Raw genomic sequence first — 25,723 nt, 5'->3', positions numbered from 1 at the left:
ATCAATAGTGTCGTCATGCGCATGCGCAGAACCACTAGGTAGCAAAATCACCAGAGTGAAGGGGGTCGTCGTCCCTCCGCTGCGCGGCGGGATGGACAACGCCCCATAACTGTGGTATAATGACCGTATACCACAGCCTGGCGTGATCTATTGCTTAAATATAGTAAATACTATATTAGTAATAATATTACTCATCTAGATTACACAAATATTGACCTCATTTACAATTTCAAAAGCTTCACTGTGCACATAGAACTTGATGACAATGGAAAAAACCCAACTCCCTACTTACGTGCAACAAACTCGGGACGGTCAAACGACAGTTCCACGTCGACGGGACGTAGGGCTGCCTCTCTCCTCTTGGCCGCCTGAGAGAGACGGTACGACTTGCCGCGAGGCATCTAAAGACATATAAACAATAAGATTAGAAAAAGCGAACGAAACCTGTAATGAAACATACTTGCATCTTTACTACCACACGTTTAAATGGAATGATAAATGAAGTATGAGAAATAAACTCACCGTCGTTCCAAGGAGGATCAAGCGTCCAAGTAAATCGATAGATAGATCGACGGATAGATAGATAGAGAATAGATAGATAGATAGAATAGATGGATAGAATAGATAGATAGAATAGATAGATAGAATACTACTAGTAGTACTAATAGTAGTGATAGTATACCTGAAAAGGTATTAAACTATCAAGCACACTCTCTCGATTGAAATATCTCTGTGTAGAAATATTTCGCACAATCGCTCTAAACCTTGCAATAAAACACAGCTCCGAAGCTCTGAGTCTCAAAGAAGGCGACAACTGCCGTTCGGACAATCCTTTTATAGCCTACCTGGCGTCACACACATTTGAATCACAACAGCCAATCGCAGCACAACATCAGCAAATCACGACACAGGGATTCAAATAAGCCAATCACAAAACTGTCAACAAGCTCTTGTTTTCGCGCTGCCCCACCATCTTGTGTATGCTGCTCCGCGACTCGTAGTACTTCCGCTCTGAGACGGTGGCCGCATTTGTAGTCAGGATGGTTTATATCGTTAATCTTAGTATTGTTTAGCATCTAATTTTGGTTTTTGGTCTGTCTGTTTTATAATGGTGTCTTGTTAGCCCTTGTGGGCTGGGCATGCTGATGCATGACACAATAATAATAAAAAATACTAAACTAAACTAAACTCTAGCGTCAGTGGAACATAATACGTCAATGCCACCTCCATCTTGGGGCGGCCTAACCACCCACCTGAATGAATGAATGTCGGTCTTCTGTCCCATCGACGTCTATCTATGATATCTAGTCAGTATACATATATGAGCCAATGCGACGTCTACTCTTTAGAATGTCTATGATAGCTGTTTAGCAAATCACACACTATAAATATGATAGAGAAGCAGAAACAGGGCGAGTAAAATCAGCTATTTTAATATGTTGAAGAAACAATTAACATATGATTAGGCTATATATAAATACACACATAGCCTACATAATATATATATTCTGGCAACTCCGATAGTCGGCGGGGGGGTTCTCAAATCACACGCACAAACAGGGTTGCAGTGCAACCGTTTTTATTTCATGCAACTCACAAAAAAAGGAGAATCATAAAGCAACACAGGTTATTCCCCAGCGGGCCAAACAACAAGGGAAAGCGTCTCCGAATCGGGTCCGTCCGGGAGGGTGGCGTGGCTCTCGCTCCCGGCTTCCCCCCGCTCAGCGCTGTGGGAGAAAAGTTCCAGCGTCAGTGCGCTATGTGGATATCGGTGCCTTACCCCGACTGTCTTCCACTCGACTTACTCCTCGTCTCCAACGTGCCCGGTCCTTAAAACCCCTCTGCCGTCTTGCTCCCCCAGGTGATCCCAATGTCCCCGATTGCCCTGGTTTGCTGGATGAGCCCTCCATGGCACGTAGCCTATCTCCGCGGGGACGGAGCCGCTCGGGGTGCTGGCGCTGTTCGTCCACGCCAGACAGCGCGGGGTTGCCACAATATATATATATATATATATTATATATTATATATAATATAAATATAACTTGTGAAACACACACACAAGCAAGTCCGGTTGTCACACTGAGTCCGACAGCTGTAGTGAAGTGTACTGACTCACGTGTTGCTTGTTGCTGTCGTGCGGTGAACGGGGGGCGTTCAAAGACCGTCGGAAAGTTGATTTAGTAAACAATAGCCGTACCGACACTTTCGGGTGGCAGAACGCGAGTGGCTACCACTGACCTGAAGCCAACCAGCCGGCTGTAAACATAGACACATAGTCAAAAAACGAAGAACATAGTGTGACGTCATGGTGAATCGTCGCCTCACCTGTTGCTCTGTTGTCGTGCGGTAAACGGGGGACGTTCAAGGACCGTCGGAAAGTTGAATTGTTTTCAAACAGCCTAGTAACGCCACTGATACACAATACATACACACAATACACAGCTGCACAGTGCTCCGACATCTTGTTAGGGACTGAGGCAAAACTGGAATTACATCAATTCGCGAAAATTTTTAAAAATGCGCTTCTTTAAAAGTGTGCTTCTTTAAAAGTGTGCTTCTTTAAAACTGCAATTCTTTAAAGCTGTGCTTCATTAAAACTGCGCGCAGTGATGAACGGGACCTCGTACTCCGACATCTTGTTAGGGACTGAGGCAAAACTGGAATTACATCAATTCGCGAAAATTTTTAAAAATGTGCTTTTTTAAAAGTGTGCTTCTTTAAAAGTGTGCTTCTTTAAAAATGTGCTTCTTTAAAAGTGTGCTTCTTTAAAAATGTGCTTCTTTAAAAGTGTGCTTCTTTAAAAGTGTGCTTCTTTAAAACTACAATTCTTTAAAGCTGTGCTTCATTAAAACTGCACGCAGTGATGAACGGGACCTCGTACCGGCTTGCGGCCGCGTCACGTGCCGTCGTAACATGTGCACACTTGTCAGCGCACATGTTACAACGGCACGTGACGCGGCCGCAAGCCGGTGCGAGGTCCCGTTCATCACTGTGCGCAGCCAGAGACTCAAAATCACTCTGCGAAGACCATAATAGTTATGAATATGAAATTCACAGGACACGTGTAAACTGGTGCCTGTAGCTCACATACCAAAATTCGTATTTGTCATGTTTGTAGCGGCCCCTACAGGAACTTTAAAAAGCAGCCCCTGCGCCACGTTTCACCAATATGTATGAAAATCGGTAGGCATGTATAACGTGGCAATACCTACAGAAAAGCCCATGCCCCAAAACCCACCGGAAGTCGGCTAATTGCATTTGTATTTTTCACTTTGGGCGGCAAAGTTCACTTTTGCGCCTTGTATTTCAACAAACTCCTCCTAGGGAATATATCGAATCTGCTTCACAATTAGTCAGTACAGTCAAAAAATGGTGCTCAACCAACGCTGTGTTATTTGTGACTGGCCGTTTAGAATTTGGTGGCTTATTTTCGCTTTTTTCACCTTGTATTTGAACAAACTCCTCCTAGGGAATTTATCGGATCTGCTTCACAATTGGTCAGTACAGTCAAAAAATGGTGCTCAACCAACGCTGTGTTATTTGTGACTGTACGTTGAAGGGCGTATCCGTGGCGTGCCGTCAAATTTACCCGTTTTCAATGGAATTTTGTCACTTTTTCACCTTTCACATTTCAACAAACTCCTCCTAGGAAATTTATCTTCACAAAAAATTAAAATTACATAAGTTCGCGAAACATTAAAATTAAAACGGCGGGCAGTGATGAACGGGACCTCGCACCGGCTTGCGGCCGCGTCACGTGCCGTTGTAACATGTGCGCTGACAAGTGTGCACATGTTACGACGGCACGTGACGCGGCCGCAAGCCGGTACGAGGTCCCGTTCATCACTGCGTGCAGTTTTAATGAAGCACAGCTTTAAAGAATTGTAGTTTTAAAGAAGCACACTTTTAAAGAAGCACACTTTTAAAGAAGCACATTTTTAAAGAAGCACACTTTTAAAGAAGCACATTTTTAAAGAAGCACACTTTTAAAGAAGCACACTTTTAAAAAAGCACATTTTTAATTGTTATTATTATTTTAACGCATGGCATAGCCTACTATACTTCATTTATGTTCATTCATGCAGGGAAAAAAAATGTTTCCACAATCCACACGCTATTTCTATGCAGTTTCACACGTATGAATAATCTTTGACATCATAATATTTAACATGCAAGTGTAGTGGTGCCTGGTTGCTTCGGGGGAAAATCAGCTTTGCGCCGGGTGTGTAACATATTTCAGCCATAATATTCTCCCATAGCCACAATACTGAGTAAACATAACATAAGCCTTAAGACTGCTGCACAACCAGGCAGCAGCTGATCATACAAAGATGAAAGGGGGCGGGCTTTTAAAGCCACAGAACACGCCCACCTCTACCTTCTTATTTAACTCGGACTCCACCATTTTAGGTCAGAATCTCTTGGGCGGCGTATCGATTAGATGTAAAGCTTAGAGACGCTCCGCGCGTGTTATATACGATCCCTCTCCTTTTGTTTCATAGACGATAGACAATAGACCAATAACCTTAACCAAATAAAGTGAGTTAAAAGCGATCCTGTCCCGGCGGCCTTTCCTGGACCAAAATATCATAACAGGTGCAAGCAACGACACACGCGTCGGTGTAGAAAGTCAATTGCGCCGGGCGCAAGATAGGGCCCTTCTTCTGTTTGGCGCACATGGCTAATTTGCATACGCGCACAGGACTGTAGGAATGGGAACATGTCGGACTGGCAGCATTACGGGGGCGCGATTACGGGCTGGCGGAGTTACATTTAAAAATCGTGTAAGTAAAAATAAATAAGAAAAGCGGAATGAAAAACCAAACTTTAAATAATCAGGGTCATACTTCCTCCGTTTTCTGTTCGCCCCAGACTCTGTGCCCTCTCTCACTTTCACTTGAGATATAAAAAATCTATCCATTTTGCCACTCGCCAGATGTTTACAGTTTTTTTTTCTTTTTTTTTTCTCTCGCCGCGCCTCCCCTGAAACTCTCTGGCACCCCCCAGGGGAGGCGCGCCTCACACTTTGAAAAACGCTGGTATAGATATTTCTAGAGTTTTTTTTTTTTTGTTCTTTACTCTCTGTTCTTGTGACTAGTACTGTATTGTATGTCTCATTGTGTATCTTGAACGGAGACGCCATGGAGGCAAAACTAATTTCAGTGTAAGCTGACAATAAAGTTGTATCGTATCGTATTGTATGACCATTTCTTCACAGGTTCTAACATTTGTAGAACCAGGGAGTGTTGTGTTAGCAGGGAAAATAGCAACAGAAATGCATCAGACATGAGCAGCACTTACTGGAAGCTAGAATAACCTGTTTTGAGAAGAGGCTGATAACTGACCTGAGAGTTTCCAGTGCACAGCGTGGACTCCCCAATCCAGTAGAGAGCAGCTTCACTCCTGAATCCTGCAGATCATTGGTACTCAGGTCCAGCTCTCTCAGACTAGAGGAGTTGGAGCTGAGAACTGAGGCCAGAGCTTCACAGCATCTCTCTGACAGATGACAGCCATTCAGCCTTTACACACATTAAAACATTTAAATGATTAAAATAACTTGCATCTTTTACTTTTTAAATAATGAAGGAATTGTTTATTCAATATTGGGTGTAAAATGTAAAACTATTAAATATATGTTTAGTAGTGTTTGATAATTGTTTGGACCGTTGTTTGGATCAAAGTGACATTACCAGAAGTTGTCTAGGTCATGACAAGTTGACATTACATTTGTTTGGGATGTCTTTATAATGACAAATTTACATTAACCAGGATGGAATTACCAGAGGATGTCTCTGTCACGACAACTTGACATAAACAGAAAATGCACCTCTTTTTGTGTTCATGAAATATTGACATAGCTATTATTATAATTAGATGTGCAAGGTTACAGACCAATTTGTTTGTAATATGGTAATAAATTGATGGTAATAAATAATAAATAAATGGTAATAAAGTGGTAAATTCTACCAATTAAAAATGTCTGGACTAAGTATTTTGGTCTAAATGTTGTGTGACGTACAAGGCATCACATTAAACTAAGGGAAATACAGAGATTTTGATCTACCTCTTTCTTTCCTGAACCTTGTATGTAAGGTAACTTTCAAGTTGAAAAGGTGGACTAGGTCCATCTTTCATTTCTGCCAGGTTGTGTCAGCGATAGACTTTTTGTAAGCCTGAGAAAACATCCTTTCTCAGGATGTTGGTGAATTTTAGGAGGGGTGTATGAAACCAGGGTGTAATGACATGTCTTTGTTTCATTGAAACTTCACCAAATACTGATTATCATGAAGCCAGTCTATGTTTATGCTATGTTAGGGCTGAACGATTTGGGGAAATAATCAAATTGTGATTATTTCGACCAATATTGCGCTTGCTATTTAGTGTGTACTCTACATGCAAAATTTTATGGATGTGAATCTGTTAAGCGTCTTCTGATGTTGAATTTTGTGGTGTAACTATTTGAACATTGAGTAAAACTGACCTGAGAGTTTCCAGTGTACATTGTGGATGCCCTAGTCCAGCAGAGAGCAGCTTCACTCCTGAATCCTGCAGATCATTGTTACTCAAGTCCAGCTCTCTCAGACTAGAGGAGTTGGAGCTGAGAACTGAGGCCAGAGCATCACAGCATCTCTTTGACAGAAGACAGCCATTCAGCCTTCACACACATTTAACACGTTAGGTACTTAAAATCATTATTAAAATAACAGAAATCTTTAAATTATTCCATAATGAAGGAATGTTATTAGTTGAAATAATGTTCACTAAATCATTAGATGTTTAAATGTTAAAATGATGTTTAAATATATATTTTATGTAAAATGTTAAATAGTTGTTTTGTTCTATTTGAAAATGTTTTAATGTTTAAATGACTACTACTTCTATATTTTAGTATTCTGAATATGCTCTTATGTGTACTGTAATTCATTATACGTTAATAGTACCAATACAGAGATGTTTAGTACATTATTTTAACTTTTATATTCTGTTGTATGTTTATTCTGTTGTGGGTAGAATAGTAATACATGTTGTGAACCTACAGAGATCTTTTGCATATTATTTTGACCTTATATTCCAGTTTAATGTATATTCTGTTGTGTGTATTGTAAACCTGTAAATGTTATTAATGTACCTACAGAGATGTTTTGGAGGCTTTGACCACTGGCAGCAGCCTGAGAAGACCCTCCTCTGAAGCAGAGTATTTCTTCAGGTCAAATACGTCCAGCTCCTTTTCTGATGTCAGTAGGATGAAGGCCAGAGCTGACAGTTGAGCAGGAGAGAGCGTTTTTTGGGGGACATTTCCTGGTGTCAGGTACTGTTCAATCTCCTTCACTAGAGAACGGTCGTTCAGCTCATTCAGACAGTGGAACAAGTTGATGCTTCTCTCTGGAGAGAGATTTCCCTTTATCTTCTTCTTAATGTAAGACACTGTTCCCTTATTGGTCAGGGATCTACTTCCTGTCTTTCCCAGCAGACCTCGTAGGACAATCTGATTGGTCTCCAGAGAGAGGCCCAGGAGGAAGCGGAGGAACAAGTCCAGGTGTCCGTTCTTACTCTGTAAGGTCTTGTCCACACCACTCTGGTAGAGGAGGAGGAGTTTATCTTCCCCAGAGGTGGGTGGTTCTTCTGAGAGCAGATTGACACCATTGTTGATGAAGGACTGAAAGACATAAAGGGCAGCCAGAAACTCCTGGATGCTCAGATGAACAAAGCAGAACACCTTGTCCTGGTACAGCCCACACTCCTCTTTAAAGATCTGGGTTAACACTCCTGAGTACACTGAGGCTGCTCTGATATTGATGTCACACTCTGCCAGGTCTGCCTCATAGAAGATCAGGTTGCCTTTCTCCAGCTGGTTAAAAGCCAGTTTTCCCAGAGAAACAATGATCTCGCTGCTCTCTGGATTCCAGTCTGTATCTGTTTCAGCTCTCCCATAATACTTCCTGTCCCCCTGTATCGACTGAATCCTCAGGAAGTGGCTGTACATCTGAGTCACGGTCTTGGGCATCTCTTCTATCTGGGATTTTTTGTCCTCCAGAACTGTAGCAGTAATCCAACAGAAGACTGGGATGTGACACATGATGTAGAGGCTTCTTGATTTCTTGACGTGGGATATGATTGTGCTGGCCAGCGTCTCCTCTCTGAATCTCCTCCTGAAGTACTCCTCCTTCTGTGGGTCATTGAACCCTCTCACCTCTGTTACCATGTCAACACACTCAGCCGGGATCCGATTGGCTGCCGCAGGGCGTGTGGTTATCCAGATGCGAGCAGAGGGAAGCAGGTCGCCCCTGATGAGGTTTGTCAGCAGCACGTCCACAGAGGTCGGCTCTTTGACATCAGTCCAGGTCTGGTTGTTCTGGAAGTCCAGAGGAAGTCGACACTCATCCAGACCATCCAAGATGATGACAACTTTGAACCGTTCATATCTGCAGATTCCTGCTTCTTTGGTCTCAATAAAGAAATTATGAAGAAGTTCCACCAAGCTAAACTCTTTCCCTTTCAGCAAATTGAGCTCTCTGAAAGTTAAGAGAAATGTGAAGTGTATGTCGTGGTTGGCTTTGTCTTCAGCCCAGTCCAGAGTGAACTTGTGTGTTAAGACGGTTTTACCAATGCCGGCCACTCCAGTTGTCATTATTGTTCTTATTGGTTGATCTTGTCCAGGTAAGGGTTTAAAGATGTCTTCACATTTGATTGCTGTTACCTCCTTGGCCGGTTTCCTGGAAGCTCTTTCAATCAGTCTGACCTCATGTTCCTTGTTGACCTCTCCAATGACTCTCTCTGTGATGAAGAGCTCTGTGTAGAAGTCATTCAGACCAGTTGGCTGTCCTGCTTTAGGGATTCCCTCAAACACACACTTGAACTTCTTCTTCAAATGAGACTTGATTTTGTGTTGGCACTCGACAGCAGCAGAACCTAAATGAGAATGAACAGAATATATCAGATAGTGGATGGTGACATCAGTTGAAGCATAATAATATTTCCTGAAAAATGATCAACTTCATGATATTTAGTGACTTCAATACTTGTAGTTCGAGAAGCTGGTCCTGACAAGGAATGGATACTTTTTTTTTGTTATTCCCACAGCAATATGATTGGTCTAATGATAATAATAATGATGGTGAATCAGTGGAAAGTGACTTGATATGCCGATATAACAAGATAGTGCTGCATCTCTTCCAGAGTTATTCTGCTGTTGATTTGCAATTTATTGTTTAACATTCTTTAACCTCATGGCCTTCCACTAACTCTACATGTCTGGATCAAACCATTTAACTGTATGCCCCACAATAACCCTACAAATTGTGACATATTTCAGCCATAATATCCTCCCATAGCCACAGGGAGCAGCACCGAGCACATTTAATATTTAAGAGGTAATATTCTCACATAGCCACAGGGAGCAGCACCGAGCACATTTAATAGTTAAGAGGTAATATTCTCACATAGGCCGTGTCCCAATTCAGGGGTTGCATCCTTCGAAGGACGCATTTGAAGACCGCATACGTCACAGCGGCGCGTCAAGTGCTGTCCCATTTCGAAGGGTCCTTCGAATGCGGCCGAGATATGCAGCCTTCGTTTCCCGGATTTGAAGGACGCATCGGATGCATCCTTCACGGCCCAACGTATCCCAACATTCATTGCGCGTTGGATATTTTTTCAGAAATGGCGCGGAGAGAGCGGAAGCAGCAGCTGCAGCGAATACATATTTAATGACAAAACTACGTAAAACATTTTTTAATATAAAAGTAAGGTTGGGACCATTTTAAATATGTAACTTTATTGTCAAAGTTCAATTACATTAACGCTAGACATATAACGTTAAACTAATTAACGTTAAGCCAACGTCCTCTCTTCCTCTTCACCCGCCGGCTCCGGCGGTGAATCTTCTCCCACTCCTCCAATAAAAGATAAAACATAACCAATAAAATGATAATTTCTGGCTCCATATATCTCCTCCACTGTCCGGTTTGAACCGCAGCTGTCAGGGTTGCTAGGAGACAGGAGCGGCGCGTGGTCACGCAAGGTAGAGGACGTTAACGGCTGGTTGCGCAATCCGGAAATGCTCCGTAGGCTAGACCGTCCCATTCCACAACGCTCGTTCGGCCTTCGATGCAGCCTTCGCGGTCTACGAAGGCTGCATCCTTCGAAGGACGCATCCTTCGAAGGATGCAACCCCTGAATTGGGACACGGCCATAGTCACAAGAGGGCAGCACCGAACACATGCGGTAGGGCTGCAACATTTGCCATGGTCAGGGGGCGGGCTTTTAAAGCCACAGAACACGCCCACCCCTACCTGCCTATTTAACTCGGACTCCACTATCAGAAGGCATTGGGCGGCGTATCGTAGATGTAAAGCTTAGAGACGCTCCGCTCGTGTTATATACCATTCAAGGGTTCTCAGTCATTCAGGAGAACAAACTTCAGAGAGAAGACATGCTCCAAGTTCACGCATAGGTTCAGTCCAAAGACGCCAATGGTCGGTGAAAATGTTTATTTACTTTCATGGTGTTGAAATGCTGCTTAATATGTATGATTTTGTGTTAAATTCAATTTAAAATGTTTAATTAAATGGCAACTTTTGTTCTGTCTTTAAAGGTTTACAACCTAATTAACTGGCAAATCTACTGAATGGACCAATCAACTGACAAAGCCAAAAGAATAAAAGTGACTTGAGTCGGAAATTGAGTTGTCCCTGTGTCCTTTGGATGTTGAACAAGAGCAGGACTTGACACACATTGAGCAATTATAAATGAAGAAATCTCTAAACACTAGAAAATCTAAATTAGATTATGTAATTTAGTCTGAACAGAACAAATAAGAGTCTCATACTACTCTGAAAATGCATTTTCATTCTGTTTTCAAGATAAGTCTTCTGCACTTCAAAATAATTGTCTCCTGTCTTCAAAATAAGAGTCTCTTACCGCCCCACAGTGTGTCAGCCAGTTCCTCCTGGTTCATATCCATCAGGCAGAGCTTTGTGATGTCTACCACTCCCTCTATGGCGCGCCTCCTCTGCTTCTCCTTCTTACCATCCACCTCCTCCTCCCTCTGACTCCCTGAGCATTTTGGGTAATCTGTGAAGAGATCCCTCCAGAGCTTCTTCAGCTCCTTGTCTAGAAAAGCGTGTGCGTTCTCCTCAGCCCTCTGGAACAAAACAAACATCAAGGAGAACTTTACTCTGAACTAACTGGGGACATCAGAAGCATCTGTCCTGGATTCAAGTCCCGCTGGTCTAAAGAGGGAAGCCTGGAGACTATTAGCACCACAAGAGATGCTTTCTAATGTTCATGTAGAGCTAAAGTCAAATTACACACCCTGATCAGCTGTTTGATGCTGCTGTACAGACTGAGCACTAGTATCCTTTGACCTCTCCTGGTGTTGTCTGTGGAGAACACACACACACACACACACACACACACACACACACACTTTGGATCTATTTTATTTTTCCTAACTTGTAAACATCAGTATCAGTAGTCTGATAACAACCAACTGGTCTGTTTTTATCTGAACTGTTTTCTATAATCTCTGATGAATCTTCACCTCTTCCCAATATAATGATTTCCATCATTAAACGTAAAAGGTATATCCACAGAGTCGTCCTTCTTCATGGATACACAGCTGGGTCCAGGGTAGTCTGCTCTCTCCTGCTGGACTCTTCTAGAAAAACAAGAACCGGGATCACACCATGTCAACCACATCACTAAAACACCCTTATCCCTCCTCTAATTCACACCATGTCAACCACATCACTAAAACACCCTTATCCCTCCTTTCATTCACATCATGTCAACCACATCACTAAAAAATCATTATCCCTCCTCTTATACACAGCATGTCAACCACATCACTAAAACAGCCTTATCCCTCTTCTCATTACCACCATGTCAACCACATCACTAAAACAGCCTTATCCCTTCTCTCATTATCACCATGTCAACCACATCACTAAAACAGCCTTATCCCTCCTCTCATTACCACCATGTAAACCACGTCACTAAAACAGCCTTATCCCTACTCTCATTCACACCATGTCAACCACATCACTAAAACAGCCTTATCTCTCCTCTCATTACCACCATGTCAACCACATCACTAAAACAGCCTGCTCTCATTCACAGCATGTCAACCACATTATGGAACAGATTTTCTCCACCTATTGAAGCTCTCTAGCCTTCGACGCGCCCGATCCTTCACCCCTGAAGAAATCCTCATCAATGCCTCTGACCGGTCACTCTTCAAGGAGATACAGCTGGGCCCAGGGGAGTCTGCTCTCTGTTGCTGGACTCTTCGAGAAAAACAAGAACCAGGATTTATGGACATTTGATGGATTCTGTATTTTATAATCTCTGATAAACCCTCACCTCTTCCCAATAGACTGATTTCCATCTTTAAACCCAACAGGAATATCCATAGAGTGGTCACTCTTCATGGAGACACAGCTGGGTCCAGGGGAGTCTGCTCTCTCCTGCTGGACTCTTCTAGAAAAACAAGAACCAGGATCACACCATGTCAACCACATCACTAAAACACCCTTATCCCTCCTCTAATTCACACCATGTCAACCACATCACTAAAACACCCTTATCCCTCCTTTCATTCACATCATGTCAACCACATCACTAAAAAATCATTATCCCTCCTCTTATTCACAGCATGTCAACCACATCACTAAAACAGCCTTATCCCTCCTCTCATTACCACCATGTCAACCACATCACTAAAACAGCCTTATCCCTTCTCTCATTATCACCATGTCAACCACATCACTAAGACAGCCTTATCCCTCCTCTCATTACCACCATGTCAACCACGTCACTAAAACAGCCTTATCCCTACTCTCATTCACACCATGTCAACCACATCACTAAAACAGCCTTATCTCTCCTCTCATTACCACCATGTCAACCACATCACTAAAACAGCCTGCTCTCATTCACAGCATGTCAACCACATTATGCAACAGATTTTCTCCACCTATTGAAGCTCTCTAGCCTTCGACGCGCCCGATCCTTCACCCCTGAAGAAATCCTCATCAATGCCTCTGACCGGTCACTCTTCAAGGAGATACAGCTGGGCCCAGGGGAGTCTGCTCTCTGTTGCTGGACTCTTCGAGAAAAACAAGAACCAGGATTTATGGACATTTGATGGATTCTGTATTTTATAATCTCTGATAAACCCTCACCTCTTCCCAATAGACTGATTTCCATCTTTAAACCCAACAGGAATATCCATAGAGTGGTCACTCTTCATGGAGACACAGCTGGGTCCAGGGGAGTCTGCTCTCTCCTGCTGCTCTGGGCTTCAACACAACACACACACAGCTGTGACTCAGACTAATGATGGAGTCATGATGTCAAAGACAGTGAGATCCTCTTCTTACCTATTAGCTTTGCTCTGGCAGCCATGTTCCCCAGACAGAGTGGTCTTAGAGGTAGAACCCCCCTCCTCTCTCTCCTCATCCATAGCAGACTGGAGACCTGGACACAAACACAACTACACATTGTTCCTACGGCCATTCAGAGTTTATTTATTTACTTATTTACTGTGTTTATATAAGCTGCCTATTGCCGGTCACAGGGAGAGTTGTCTCTGTTTACTTTGGACAAGCGGCCTGCTGGTCTTTCCTAGACGCAGATTCATACCGATTCAGACCCTTTTATTCTCAATCAGTGAAAGATGTGGAGACGCTGCAGAGACATTTTTAATGACTATTTAATAACTATTTATCATTCCACACAGGAGGACTCTAAGGGGTTAAAATGTGTCAGATCAAGATCAAGCTCACCATGCGGATATCATACCTACTGTTCCCTGTGCTGGTTAAACCGCTCTGAAGGCAGGACCACCAAATATGGACTTCCTCATGTCGCATGACATCACAACCAGATCTGTGATGCGGGCCCACAGAGAACAAGACCCAGGACAAGATGACGTTTAAACACCCTCACTAACCAAGATGGCCGGCTTCCTGACTAATGAAAATAATAATCATAACATCACAAATATAACAACTGTACATTATATCCCAAGTACCTTTAAAGTTCCCCAAGGACACTTTGGATTTCAGACAAATCCTAAATCAGAAGACAAATTTAATAATTATTGAAGAATGTACCCGCTTGAATCTAAGCTGAAATGTTCTGGGTTCAATCCCCAATCTCCACAGTCTTACCTGTTGTATCCTATAGAGCAGAAATCCCCCTAACCCCTACCTGCTCCTTAATGACCTGTCGCTGTACTGTCTAACCCCTACCTGCTCCTTAATGGCCTGTCTCTGTACTGTCTAACCCCTACCTGAATTAATGAATTATCAGTCTTGTATAGCGCCTTTCTAGGACCCAATGCGCTTCACAGGGGGGACCTCACTAACCACCACCAATGTGTAGCACCCACTTGGGTGATGCACGGCAGCCAATCTGCGCCAGAACGCTCACCACACACCAGCTTGAGGTGGAGAGTGAGGGAATTAATGAATGAACCAATTATACAGGGGGATGATTAGGGGGCCAGATTGAATGAGCCTGGTTGGGCAGTTTTTAGCCAGGACACCGGGGGATCCCCTACTCTTTGTGATAAGTGCCCTGGGATCTTTTATGACCTCAGTGAGTCAGGACCTCGATTTTACGTCTGCTCCGAAGGACTGCTCCTTAATGGCCTGTCTCTGTACTGTCTAACCCCTACCTGCTCCTTAATGACCAGTCTCTGTACTGTCTAACCCCTACCAGCTCTTTAATGACCTGTCTCTGTACTGTCTAACCCCTACCTGCTCCTCAATGACCTGTCTCTGTACTGTCTAACCCCTACCTGCTCCTTAATGACCTGTCTCTGTACTGTCTAACCCCTACCTGCTCCTTAATGACCTGTCTCTGTACTGTCTAACTCCTACCTGCTCCTTAATGACTTGTCTCTGTACTGTCTAACCCCTACCTGCTCCTTAATGACCTGTCTCTGTACTGTCTAACCCCTACCTGCTCCTTAATGACCTGTCTCTGTACTGTCTAACCCCTACCTGCTCCTTAATGACTTGTCTCTGTACTGTCTAACCCCTACCTGCTCCTTAATGACCTGTCTCTGTACTGTCTAACTCCTACCTGCTCCTTAATGACTTGTCTCTGTACTGTCTAACCCCTACCTGCTCCTTAATGACCTGTCTCTGTACTGTCTAACCCCTACCTGCTCCTTAATGACCTGTCTCTGTACTGTCTAACCCCTACCTGCTCCTTAATGACCTGTCTCTGTACTGTCTAACCCCTACCTGCTCCTTAATGACTTGTCTCTGTACTGTCTAACCCCTACCTGTTCCTTAATAACCTGTATCTGAATTCACTGTATGTCTCTTTGGATAAAGAATATGCTAAATTATTTATTAGCAATGAATATTTACGATGAATCATGGAAGTGAGCCACACCAAACTGTCAGACTCATTATGAGGAAATTATGCTGTGAACCAACCAGTTGGACCAGTTCTCCTCCCAGTTGACATTCCTGTCAGAATAGCCTCCTATTGGCTGCTGTTCCATGACAGTACTGTACAGGTGTCAGGTGTCCCGCTCGAGGTGGGACTGCACAGCATTCTAACTCTTGTCCCTCCTCCAACATATTGAGAGGATGTCCTGCATTCTGATTGGCTCTAGTTTTAAAAAGCCAAACCACTGTATGACAGATACCTTTCTAAAATCTGGACTGAAGCCAAAGGCTGTGAAGAAGGCTGGGAAGGCTGTCATCACAGGGGTGTGTTTGATGTCAATCAAACTGCGCACACATGAGTGTCGAGTGCAGGTGAACCTGTCACCGTCTGTGCTGCCTGCTGCGCTCCGCCCAACACAGAACATCCAATCACCACAAAGTCTCACGCTATGCAGATTCAGGAGGAATATGTTGGAAACCACCACAAAGAAAAATTAAATGCACTCACAACAATTTCCCTCGTACCCTCCTCGTCGTTTAATGACGAAGAGGGTCATCCGATAGTTTTGACCGCAAATACCTCTTCGTCGGATTTTGATGCAAGGGGTTGTTGACGGGGAGGGGGGGTTGGACACACCCACACCCACACACACACACACGGTATCACGCCAAAGCGTGAAATAGATACGTTGGTCCACCTCGCAAAGCGTGTACGTGTCACGCTTTGCCTGATCAAAGAGTGAAGAGTACCCCCTAGACGTCGTTAAACGACGAAGAGGGTACGTGGGAAATCGTCAATATCTGATGAATAGGGGTGAGACTGTGTTGGCTTCTCAGAGAGTTACTTGATTTCAAAGTCCCACGCTGGGTACGATGTGAAGAGACATGTGAGAACGTCTATTTCTTAAGGTAGAAAGACACGTTTGTAGACTACCTCTCCGCATTGGTAACGTGTCCCTCATTGTCCCACACTAACACACTCTTTGTCACACATGAGGTTGGTTACCCAGTGATGAAGACTTTGTTCAAATATGAAGAGAGCTATGTCTAGAAGCTCAGACACAAAGACAGAGACACAGTGAGAGGTGTCAAGTATGCTACAGTTCAAACATGTACGTAAGATCTAGTAACACTTTTAACCATAGGTGATTACAGACAAATAGTACTCTTCCTATTGATATGATAAATAAGTTATATATATTTATGTTAAATCACGGATCAGAGTGGAGTACAGTACCTGAGTCTTCTCCCCGCTGTAATGAAGTGAGCCTCACCAAACCGTCCGACTCTTTATAAGGAAATGATGTGAACCAAACCAACCAACTCCTCTCAGACTGGCCTCCTATTGGCTGCTGCTCCATGACTCCACTCAGGAATGAAGAAGAGTAACTTGGGTTGGGCTCATCTTGTTACACCCAGGTATTCAGAAAAGGGCCAAGGTACACACACACACACACACACACACACACACACACACACACACACACACACACACACACACACACACACACACACACACACACACACACACACACACACACACACACACACACACACACAATTAGAGTGATTAGAGTGATATAGAGGCGTTTTTTAAAAACACAGTATTCCCATAAAAGGAGTAAAAAAAGAGTAAATATAAATACTGTTGCCATGATACGTTACAGTGAAAACATCATCATTTAAATAGTGAATTAGGTCAACTGAATTCTTACTTGTTATTGTAATTGAGGTCGATACCCAACAGCATATTTACCGTGTGAGTCATCTGGTTGGGTTGGATTCTTTTCTTCCTTCCTGATCCTGCTGCACCCTTTACAGGCAGCCACGCACACACACACACACACACACACACATTATGTAAGCTATGTCAGAGACAGTTTTTAATTTTAAAGCCTACAAATGTACAACGACTCATGTTTAAAAATAATCATTTTGTTTTTACCTCTTTTTTTTTGACTACGCATGTAGGCCTACATCAGTATTTTGTTTGATACTTCAGTTCAACATGTACATGGCATTAAGGAACGCTTTTAACCGTACGTGTTTACTGAAAAATAGAATTCTTCCTATTGATATGATGAATAAGTTACTCCTCTCAGACTAACCTCCTATTGGCTGCTGTTCCATGACTCCAGGCAGTGATGAAGAATAATAACTTTATTAAAATATGAACTCAGACAGAGGAAAACAAAGAGACACTTGACAGGTCAAACAGCACGTAGAGACACGAAGGCTGGCTTCACGCTCCCGGGTGAAACCGACAAAATATTTTATCAGATGCGCCTTTCGTTTAGACGGCAACTGCTGTTTCAGGGTAGCCTGGCTCCGCCCGCCCACCTACTTCCGCCCAAATTTCATTTTCCCTTCAGTAGTCAGTCTGGGGCTGGGGCTTGTTAGTGGGATTTTGCCCGAACAAATTTCTGTATGACCAATCAGCGAACAGAGGAAGTGGCTGAGAACGATGACGTCGAAGTAGCGACGTATTGTCAATGACAAGACCCAGCCTCGACAGTTGACTGCAAACATTATCTCTGTCCTTACTATAGAATATTAATGTAGAATTTGTAATTGTTCCTTGAACTCTAAAATTAGATGAACAAAACCTGCAGCTATCGTTGACAGACATCTTCACGCTTCATCTTGTTTTGTTTGTGTACACAGCCTGCGCATGCGCTCAACGTAGTTTTCGGCCGGTCCCGGCGTATGACATACGTCACGACCAAACGCTATTGCGATTGGTTATGGCAGATCCAGAGTGGCACTGGGCAGATCCAATAGTTTTAAACTTCAACAGACACCAGCCTCCAAGTGAGTGAACGTTTGCCAATTACAGCAGTTCCAGACCTTCTGTACAAATGAAATGAAGTACGATGGTCTGGTAGCACCAGGCTAGTTTCAGGGCTTAAAAACACAAAAAAATTTTCCCACCCTCCAGAGTGGAAATCTTAGAAACGGTCCACCTCTGCGTTTCCGTCTAAAGGGTTAGACGTTGACGTCACACAAAGACGCTTGTCTAAATGCGGAATGAAAAGTGTGAACGCAATGCCACTTTTATGGTTTATGTTCAGATCGTTGGCGGGTAAAACCAGCCTAACCTAACCCAAGTCACTGATGCAGCTCCATCTTTATAGCAGAACCCTTTATTGATAACATAGATATCATGTTATCAATAAAGAGACTGATAAACATAGAAACACATGAAGTAAATATGCGTCCTCTATTCTGTTTCTGCTGATCTCCTCCATGTAGAATCCTCCTCCATCCTCTAAAGACAGTTTAGCCTCTTGTTTATATGAACACTTGATTTGCTTCATGGAATATTTTTCTTTTCAGAAGAGCAGAGTACTGAGTACAGTGTCCTCAGAATACTAACAGTAAGGGTAGGCATGTTTGTACTGGCGTGTGATTCTCTAATAGACAGGTTCATTGTCTTCCTTCATTTCTCGTCAATGAGTCATCTTGTTGGGTTGGATTCTTGTCTTTCTTCCTTCTTATCTTGTCACACCCTTTACACGCAGGTATTTAGAAAGCTGCCAAGAAAAGGTGGCACGCACACACACACGCACACAATTAAAGTGATATAAGAGGCCAATTTTTTGAAACACACAGTATTCCCATAAAAGGCTGCCATTAAAGAGTAAATATAAAGACTGTTGCCATGATACATTACAGTAAAAACATCATCATTTAATAGTGAATTAGGTAAACTGAATTCTTACTTGTTGTTGTAATTGAGTTCGATACCCAACAGCATATTTACTGTGTGAGTCATCTGGTTGGGTTGGATTCTTTTCTTCCTTCCTGATCCTGCTGCACCCTTTACAGGCAGCTATTCAGAAAGGAGCCAAGAACACACACACACACACACATTATGTAAGCTATGTCAGAGACAGTTTTTAATTTTAAAGCCTACAAATGTACAATGACTCATGTAATGGGATTTAAAAATAATCATTTAGTTTTTACCTTTACGTGATGACATTGAAATGGATCCTTTCAACCTTTCTACATGACTGCAAGGGTTGATTTGAGATACTATAGCATTACATGTTATAAAAAGGTTTTGAGGTGGAAACAGAGTTTGTGTGTGTGATGTTATCATTTAAAATGGGTTGTGTTCCTATGACAGGCAGGGTTATTTTCTTCCTGTATTTTGTGACAACCCGCTCCCCACCAGGGGGAACCGTGGGGTAGTGGTGGACGGCGTATACCACCGACACGCACTAGTCTTTGGCAGAGAGCACGACGTCACTCACCGCAATCACCTTGATGAAGCGCACCTGGCTGGAGGGAGAAGGAGACAGCTTAAAAGGCGACCGAGGACTCACTCAAGGGGGAACAAGAAGGACAAGCAGAGAGCAAGACTGCCGATATACCGCCCGACACGAGTCTCACGGACGCCATAGTCAATAGTATATTTTCCTTGTTCACCAGTGTTATTCCGAATAAACGCAGACTTCGGCTTAACCTGGATCTGTGGTGTGGTGTTGGCCGTGAGTGTTATAGACATTTGTGAACCGGGTCACCACATATGGTGGAGAATGCGGGCAACTCGACACCACTACCACTCACGGTAAAGTACCCACCCGCCCAGCATGCAGAACCCCGACGGCACCGCCGCTGCCTCAGTCGCCCAGCGACAGCAGCAGCTCCAGGCACAGGCTGCCGCTATGCAGCGGGAGACGGCAGAAAGTCTCGCCCTGCTCCGCGAAGCGGTGCTCCGTCTCACCCAGCACGCCGTCCGCGACGCGCCGACAGCCGCCCCGACCAGTCGGCTTACCAAGCTCGGCCCTGAGGACGACGTAGAGGCTTACCCGGAGGTGTCCGAGAGGACCGCCCGGAGGGAGAGCTGGCCGGAGGAGCAGTGGGCCCACATCCTCTCGCCCTTCCTCACCGGACCCGCACAACAGGCGAGCCAGGACGTCCCGACCGAGGACGCCAGCCAGTATCCCGTGCTCAAGCAGGCGATACTGGCCTACTACGGGCACAACCTCGCGGCCCGAGCCCAACGCTTTCACGACTGGCGGTTCGACATCCGGGGTGCGGTGCGGACCCAGATCGCCCAGCATGGCCGTCTAGTGAGGAGGTGGCTGGCGACGGGCGAGGGACCCAGCACGGTGGATAGGGTCCTCATAGACAATACCATTCGCCAGCTTCCGCCCGACGCCCGGAGGATCCTGGCCCACCATCACCCCGACACGGTAGACGATCTGATCCATCAGCTGGAGAACTGGCAGGTAGCCCAGTAGCTCAGCGCCAGTCCCCGGACCAGCCTTCGGCCTACCGAGACCCGACGAGACCGGAGGGGACCCCTGACATCGCCATAGACACCCCCACCGGAGCCGCCGATCGTGTCCCGGGAGGGTCGCGAAGGGAGACGGTTCTACACCTGCGGTCAGACCGGGCATTTGGCCTGATACTGCCCCGGAGACCGGGACGTGTCGATGCCGTCGGCCTACGCGGACGAGGGTACGCACTGACCCTGCATGTTGGCCACCTGTTGGGCACAGGGGGTATCTGGGACCCCGACAATCCCAGCACGGGTCATGACCCAGGACACGCAGGCCCTCCTAGACACTGGTAGTGTGGTGACCCTTCTTCGTCCTGAACTGGCGGGCGGGAAGGGGGGAAGAACCAATGGAGGTGGCCTGTGTACACGGGGACACCCGGACCTATGGGACTTGCCATGTGGTCATCCGGACCCCCTACGGGGTGTTCACAGCCCGGGCGGGGATTGTACCCCACCTTATCGGGAGGGATTGCCAGATTTTTCACAGACTCTGGAATCCGGAGCGGGAAAACCGGGTAAGGAGAGAGCCGTCTCGCCGAGTGGGGAGGACGGTGCGGCCAGCGTACGGGGCCACCCGGGTTCCGGCGACCCAGGAGGAATCGTCGGCAGAGGACCAAGGGCCAGAAGGGGACGGACCCTCACCACCGGGATCTCTGCCCCACCCGGAAGGGGGATCTACCCGATCCGGATCGCAGCGGCTCGGACCCGACACCTCGGATACCCTGACTGCGCCAGAGCCGAACGACCCACCCGAGGAGTCCGAGAGTTCCCCTCTCACCGAGTTCTCCGACTTTTTACCGGCAGGGGGGGAAAGAACTACTCGGCCGGGGCAGTTCGCTAGCGCCCAGCTGCAGGACGACGCCCTAAAACATGCCTGGAGCCATGTTCTCGCCCATGACGAACAGACCCGGGATTCGGTGAGTTGCCTTACACACCCACACTTTAGCACCAGGGGGGCCCTGCTATACCGGGTGGTGGAAAAGGACGGGTGACGGAACAATTAGTGGTCCCACGGACATATGTTAGCAAGGTGCTATTTATGGCCCACACACACCTCCTGGGAGCGCATCTGGGCATGGACAAAACCCGGGATCGGGTCTTAGCGAGGTTCTACTGGCCGGGGGTGAAAAGGGACGTAGAACGCTATTACCAGACGTGCCCTGAGTGTCAGCGGGTAGCTCTTCGCTCCACGGCTAGAAACCCACTCATACCCATGCCCATCATAGAGACTCCGTTCGATCGGATAGCCCTGGACATTGTGGGGCCCCTTCCCAAGACCAGCAGGGGACACCGATATATCCTGGTGCTGGTAGACTACGCTACCCGGTACCCTGAAGCACTACCGCTAAGGTGGTAGCGAAGGAACTCATGCTTCTGTTTAGCCGGGTGGGGATAGCACGGGAAGTACTAACGGACCAGGGCTCCTGTTTTATGTCTCCTGTCATGAAAGAACTGCTTAGACTTCTCCAGGTCAAACAGCTCCGGACGTCGGTGTACCACCCCCAGACGGACGGCCTGGTGGAACGGTTTAACAAAACATTGAAACAAATGCTGAAGAAGGCCATGGACACAGATGGGAAAAACTGGGACCAGCTGCTGCCCCATGTCCTGTTCGTGGTGCGGGAGGTGCCCCAGGCCTCTACGGGTTTCTCTAGCCAGCCGTCACCCCACCGCACCACGCTGGACCATGTAGAGCAGGTGAGGGACCGTATGGCCCAGGTCTGGCCCATCGTTCGGGACCACCTCAGGCGAGCACAGCAGGCCCAGGCGAGGATCTACAACCAGGGAGCCCAGCTGCGCGTCTTCCGGCCCGGAGATCTGGTGCTGGTCCTGGTCCCCACGGTGGAGTGCAAGTTCTTGGCCAAATGGCAGGGGCCATACGAGGTGGTCGAGCGAGTGGGAGAGGTAAATTACCGGGTACGCCAGCCCGGGAGACGTAAGCCTACCCAACTGTATCATGTGAACATCTTGAAGCAGTGGAAGGGGGGAGTGGATCTGCCCAATCCGGCACCCCTGGGGTTGGCGGCCCGACGCGGAATCCCGGTGGTCCCGGTAGGAGTGGACCTCAGCCCGGCCCAGAAGCAAGACCTCGACGACTTGGTCCTGCAACACCAGGACGTGTTCTCCGAGCTTCCGGGTCGGACCTCGGTAATCCAGCATGACATCCGGACGGCACCAGGAGTGAAGGTGAGAGTTCCTCCCTACAGAGTCCCGGAGGCCAGACGGGTGGCGATCCAGGAGGAGGTAGCCTGGATGCTGCAGCTCCACGTCATCGAGGAGTCCCGCAGTGCCTGGTCCAGTCCGGTCGTCCTCGTGCCAAAGCCTGATGGGAGTTACCGGTTCTGCAACGACTTCCGAAGGCTGAACGAGGTGTCCGACTTCGACGCCTACCCTATGCCCCTGGTAGATGAGCTGATCGAGAGACTTGGACCAGCCCGATATCTCACCACCCTGGACCTGACCAAGGGGTATTGGCAGGTGCCATTGACCCGGACCTCCAGGGAGAAGATGGCGTTCGCGACCCCGGGGGGCCTGTTCCAGTACACCGTTCTCCCCTTCGGTGTTCATGGAGCCCCATGGGTCAGCCACAATCTTCCCAGCACGCCTCAGGGACCTGGAGTCGTACAGGTTCTGGAGGGATGGGAGGTTGCAGCCGATGACCTTCTCGGCAGTACGAATGATACGCTGCAGACCACTCCTGTCCTTGACAGTGGCGGCAGCGTACCAGATGGTGATGGAGGAGGTGAGGATTGACTCGATGATGGCTGTGTAGAAGTGCACCATCATCGTCTCTGGCAGGTGGAATTTCTTTATTTCTTGCCGCAGGAAGTACATCCTCTGGTGGGCTTTTTTGATCAGGGATCTGATGTTCAGATCCCATTTAAGTTCTTGGGTGATGATGGTACCCAGGAAGCGGTAGGACTCCACAGAGTCGACTGGGGAGCCAAACAGGATGACAGGGGAGGGTGGGGCTGGGTTCTTCCTGAAGTCAACCACTATCTCCACTGTCTTTAGAGAGTTAAGCTCCAGGTTGTTCTGGCTGCACCAGGTCACCAGATGGTCAATCTCCCACCTATAGGCGGACTCGTCCCCATCTGAGATGAACCCGATGAGCGTGATGTCGTCCGCAAACTTCAGGAGCTTGACGGACTGATGACTGGAGGTGCAGCTGTTGGAGTACAGGGAGAAGAGTAGGGGAGAAAGAACGCAGCCTTGGGGGGATCCGGTGCTGATGGTCTGGGGATCTGAGACATGGCTTCCCAGCTTCACACGCTGCTTTCTGTCGGACAGGAAGTCTGTGATCCACCTGCAGGTGGAGTCAGGCACGTTGAGCTGGGAGAGCTTGACCTGTAGCAGAGCCGGAATGATGGTGTTGAAAGCAGAGCTGAAATCCACAAACAGGATCCTGGCGTATGATCCTGGGGAGTCCAGATGCTGGAGGATGTGGTGCAGAGCCATGTTGACTGCATCGTCTACAGACCTGTTGGCTCTGTAGGCGAACTGCAGGGGGTCCAGGAGTGGGTCGGTTATGGCTTTCAGGTGGGGCAGCACAAGGCGCTCAAATGACTTCATGACCACAGAGGTCAGGGCGACGAGTCTGTAGTCATTGAGTCCTGTGGTCCTTGGTTTTTTGGGGACGGGGATGATGGTGGAGGCTTGTATGTGTGCTAATATAAATAATCAGGGAATAATAACAAGAATGCAAGAGATATGTACTTGTTGTGCTTAAGTGTGTTCTAAACTCAACACGAAAGCCACAGTACCAGTCATCACTCACTTAGTATGAATATATATCTGTGTGTGTGTGTGTGTGTGTGTGTCCTATTCCTGAACAGCTCTGAAGTCCAACAATGTCAGCAACATTGTCTTTCTGATCTTCGAACTGCTGAGTATTCTCCTAATCGCCCTGCTGTTCAGTGAGTCTAAATCATATCATCCTGAATACAATTAAAATAATAATAGAAGTAAAAATATTATTATTATTATTATTATTATTCATAATAATAGTTACAATAATAATAATAATAAAAACAATAATGCTTTATTATAATTAAATGATAATGATAATAATTAGTATGAATACTAATTGTAAATTCATGTTTTCTTTCAGGGGGATGGACTTTGTGTTTGGTTGGCTGTGGGTCCTGTGATGTTTAAAGACGATGTCATTCGGTTTTAGAGCTAATTTCTATACACTCAAACTACAAACTATACACTCAAACTACAAACAAAAGTGCTATTATGGATACTGTACGTACCACTACAAAATTAAAAGAGAGAAGTTCTTTGCCTATCTCAAATTATAATTGAACAGTTGTATCTGGCATTTCTATTCAGAGAATTACAATTTGACTCAGTTCAGAGAGAGGTGACATGAAGGATCAGTTGTCCTTTCTCCTGCAGGTGCTGGGCTCTGCAAATATTGCCTGAGTTCATCAGCCCCCCACACACACACTTATTGAAAAATTATTTACAAAAATCATCAATTAAATGTAATAAGTAAACGCGTGGCTGAGGGGGCGCCCTAGGATGATCATGTTTAATAAACATGTTTTATTTCGCTTGTTAAATTAAATTAAATGAATTAAGGGCGCCACTAGAGGGCGCCCCCAACACATTTGCAGCCCTAGGCGCCCTCCTAGGTCGCTTATGTCAATCGTCTGCCCTGCTCCTCCACAAGCTCCGCCCCGACTCGTTTATCTCTGAGCTGTGTCTTCCCCTCCCTGGGAACTCTTTGTAGATACTGCTGTGATATTCAATCATATAGGAAAAGGCAGGTGAGAAAATTGGGTCAGAATCTTCTGGGTCGCCCTCTAGTGGAAAGGTATTAGGAGAGAGTAAAGGGAGTGTCTGATGGTGCATCTCTAGATACATGTTGTAAACGTTCACTCATCTCATCCTGGTTTCTTCTGGTTCAGTGATGCCCACGGAGGAGGAGGCCCCCAGCATCACAGAGTTCAACTCCTCTACCCAGCGGTTGCCCGTGGGCCAAGTGGCCCGCTTCACCTACAATACCAGT

The 25,723-nt window shown here is 46.0% G+C and overlaps 1 protein-coding gene across 1 annotated transcript in view; it reads right to left on the bottom strand.

The window, feature by feature from the left end:
• The window catches only part of LOC311338051 (NLR family CARD domain-containing protein 3-like), a gene marked incomplete at its 3' end in the record, with an annotated part of 77,208 nt that extends 63,733 nt beyond the window's left edge, over positions 1–13,475 (bottom strand). Inside the window, exons 1-7 of the mRNA XM_084488965.1 lie at positions 13,383–13,475; positions 13,185–13,301; positions 13,049–13,153; positions 12,197–12,287; positions 11,312–11,371; positions 10,921–11,143; positions 8,812–8,910 (exon numbers count right to left, since the gene is read on the bottom strand). Coding sequence (XP_084345091.1) covers positions 8,812–8,910; positions 10,921–11,143; positions 11,312–11,371; positions 12,197–12,287; positions 13,049–13,153; positions 13,185–13,301; positions 13,383–13,465 — 778 coding nt within the window. The 5' untranslated portion in view covers positions 13,466–13,475. The remainder of the gene's footprint in view (positions 1–8,811; positions 8,911–10,920; positions 11,144–11,311; positions 11,372–12,196; positions 12,288–13,048; positions 13,154–13,184; positions 13,302–13,382) is intronic.
• Positions 13,476–25,723: the final 12,248 nt, after the last annotated feature.

This window comes from Micromesistius poutassou (assembly GCF_964030765.1).
Source record: "Micromesistius poutassou genome assembly, contig: SUPER_1_unloc_1, whole genome shotgun sequence".
NCBI classification, from domain to species: domain Eukaryota; kingdom Metazoa; phylum Chordata; class Actinopteri; order Gadiformes; family Gadidae; genus Micromesistius; species Micromesistius poutassou.
This window is presented reverse-complemented; position numbering and strand designations above follow the sequence as displayed.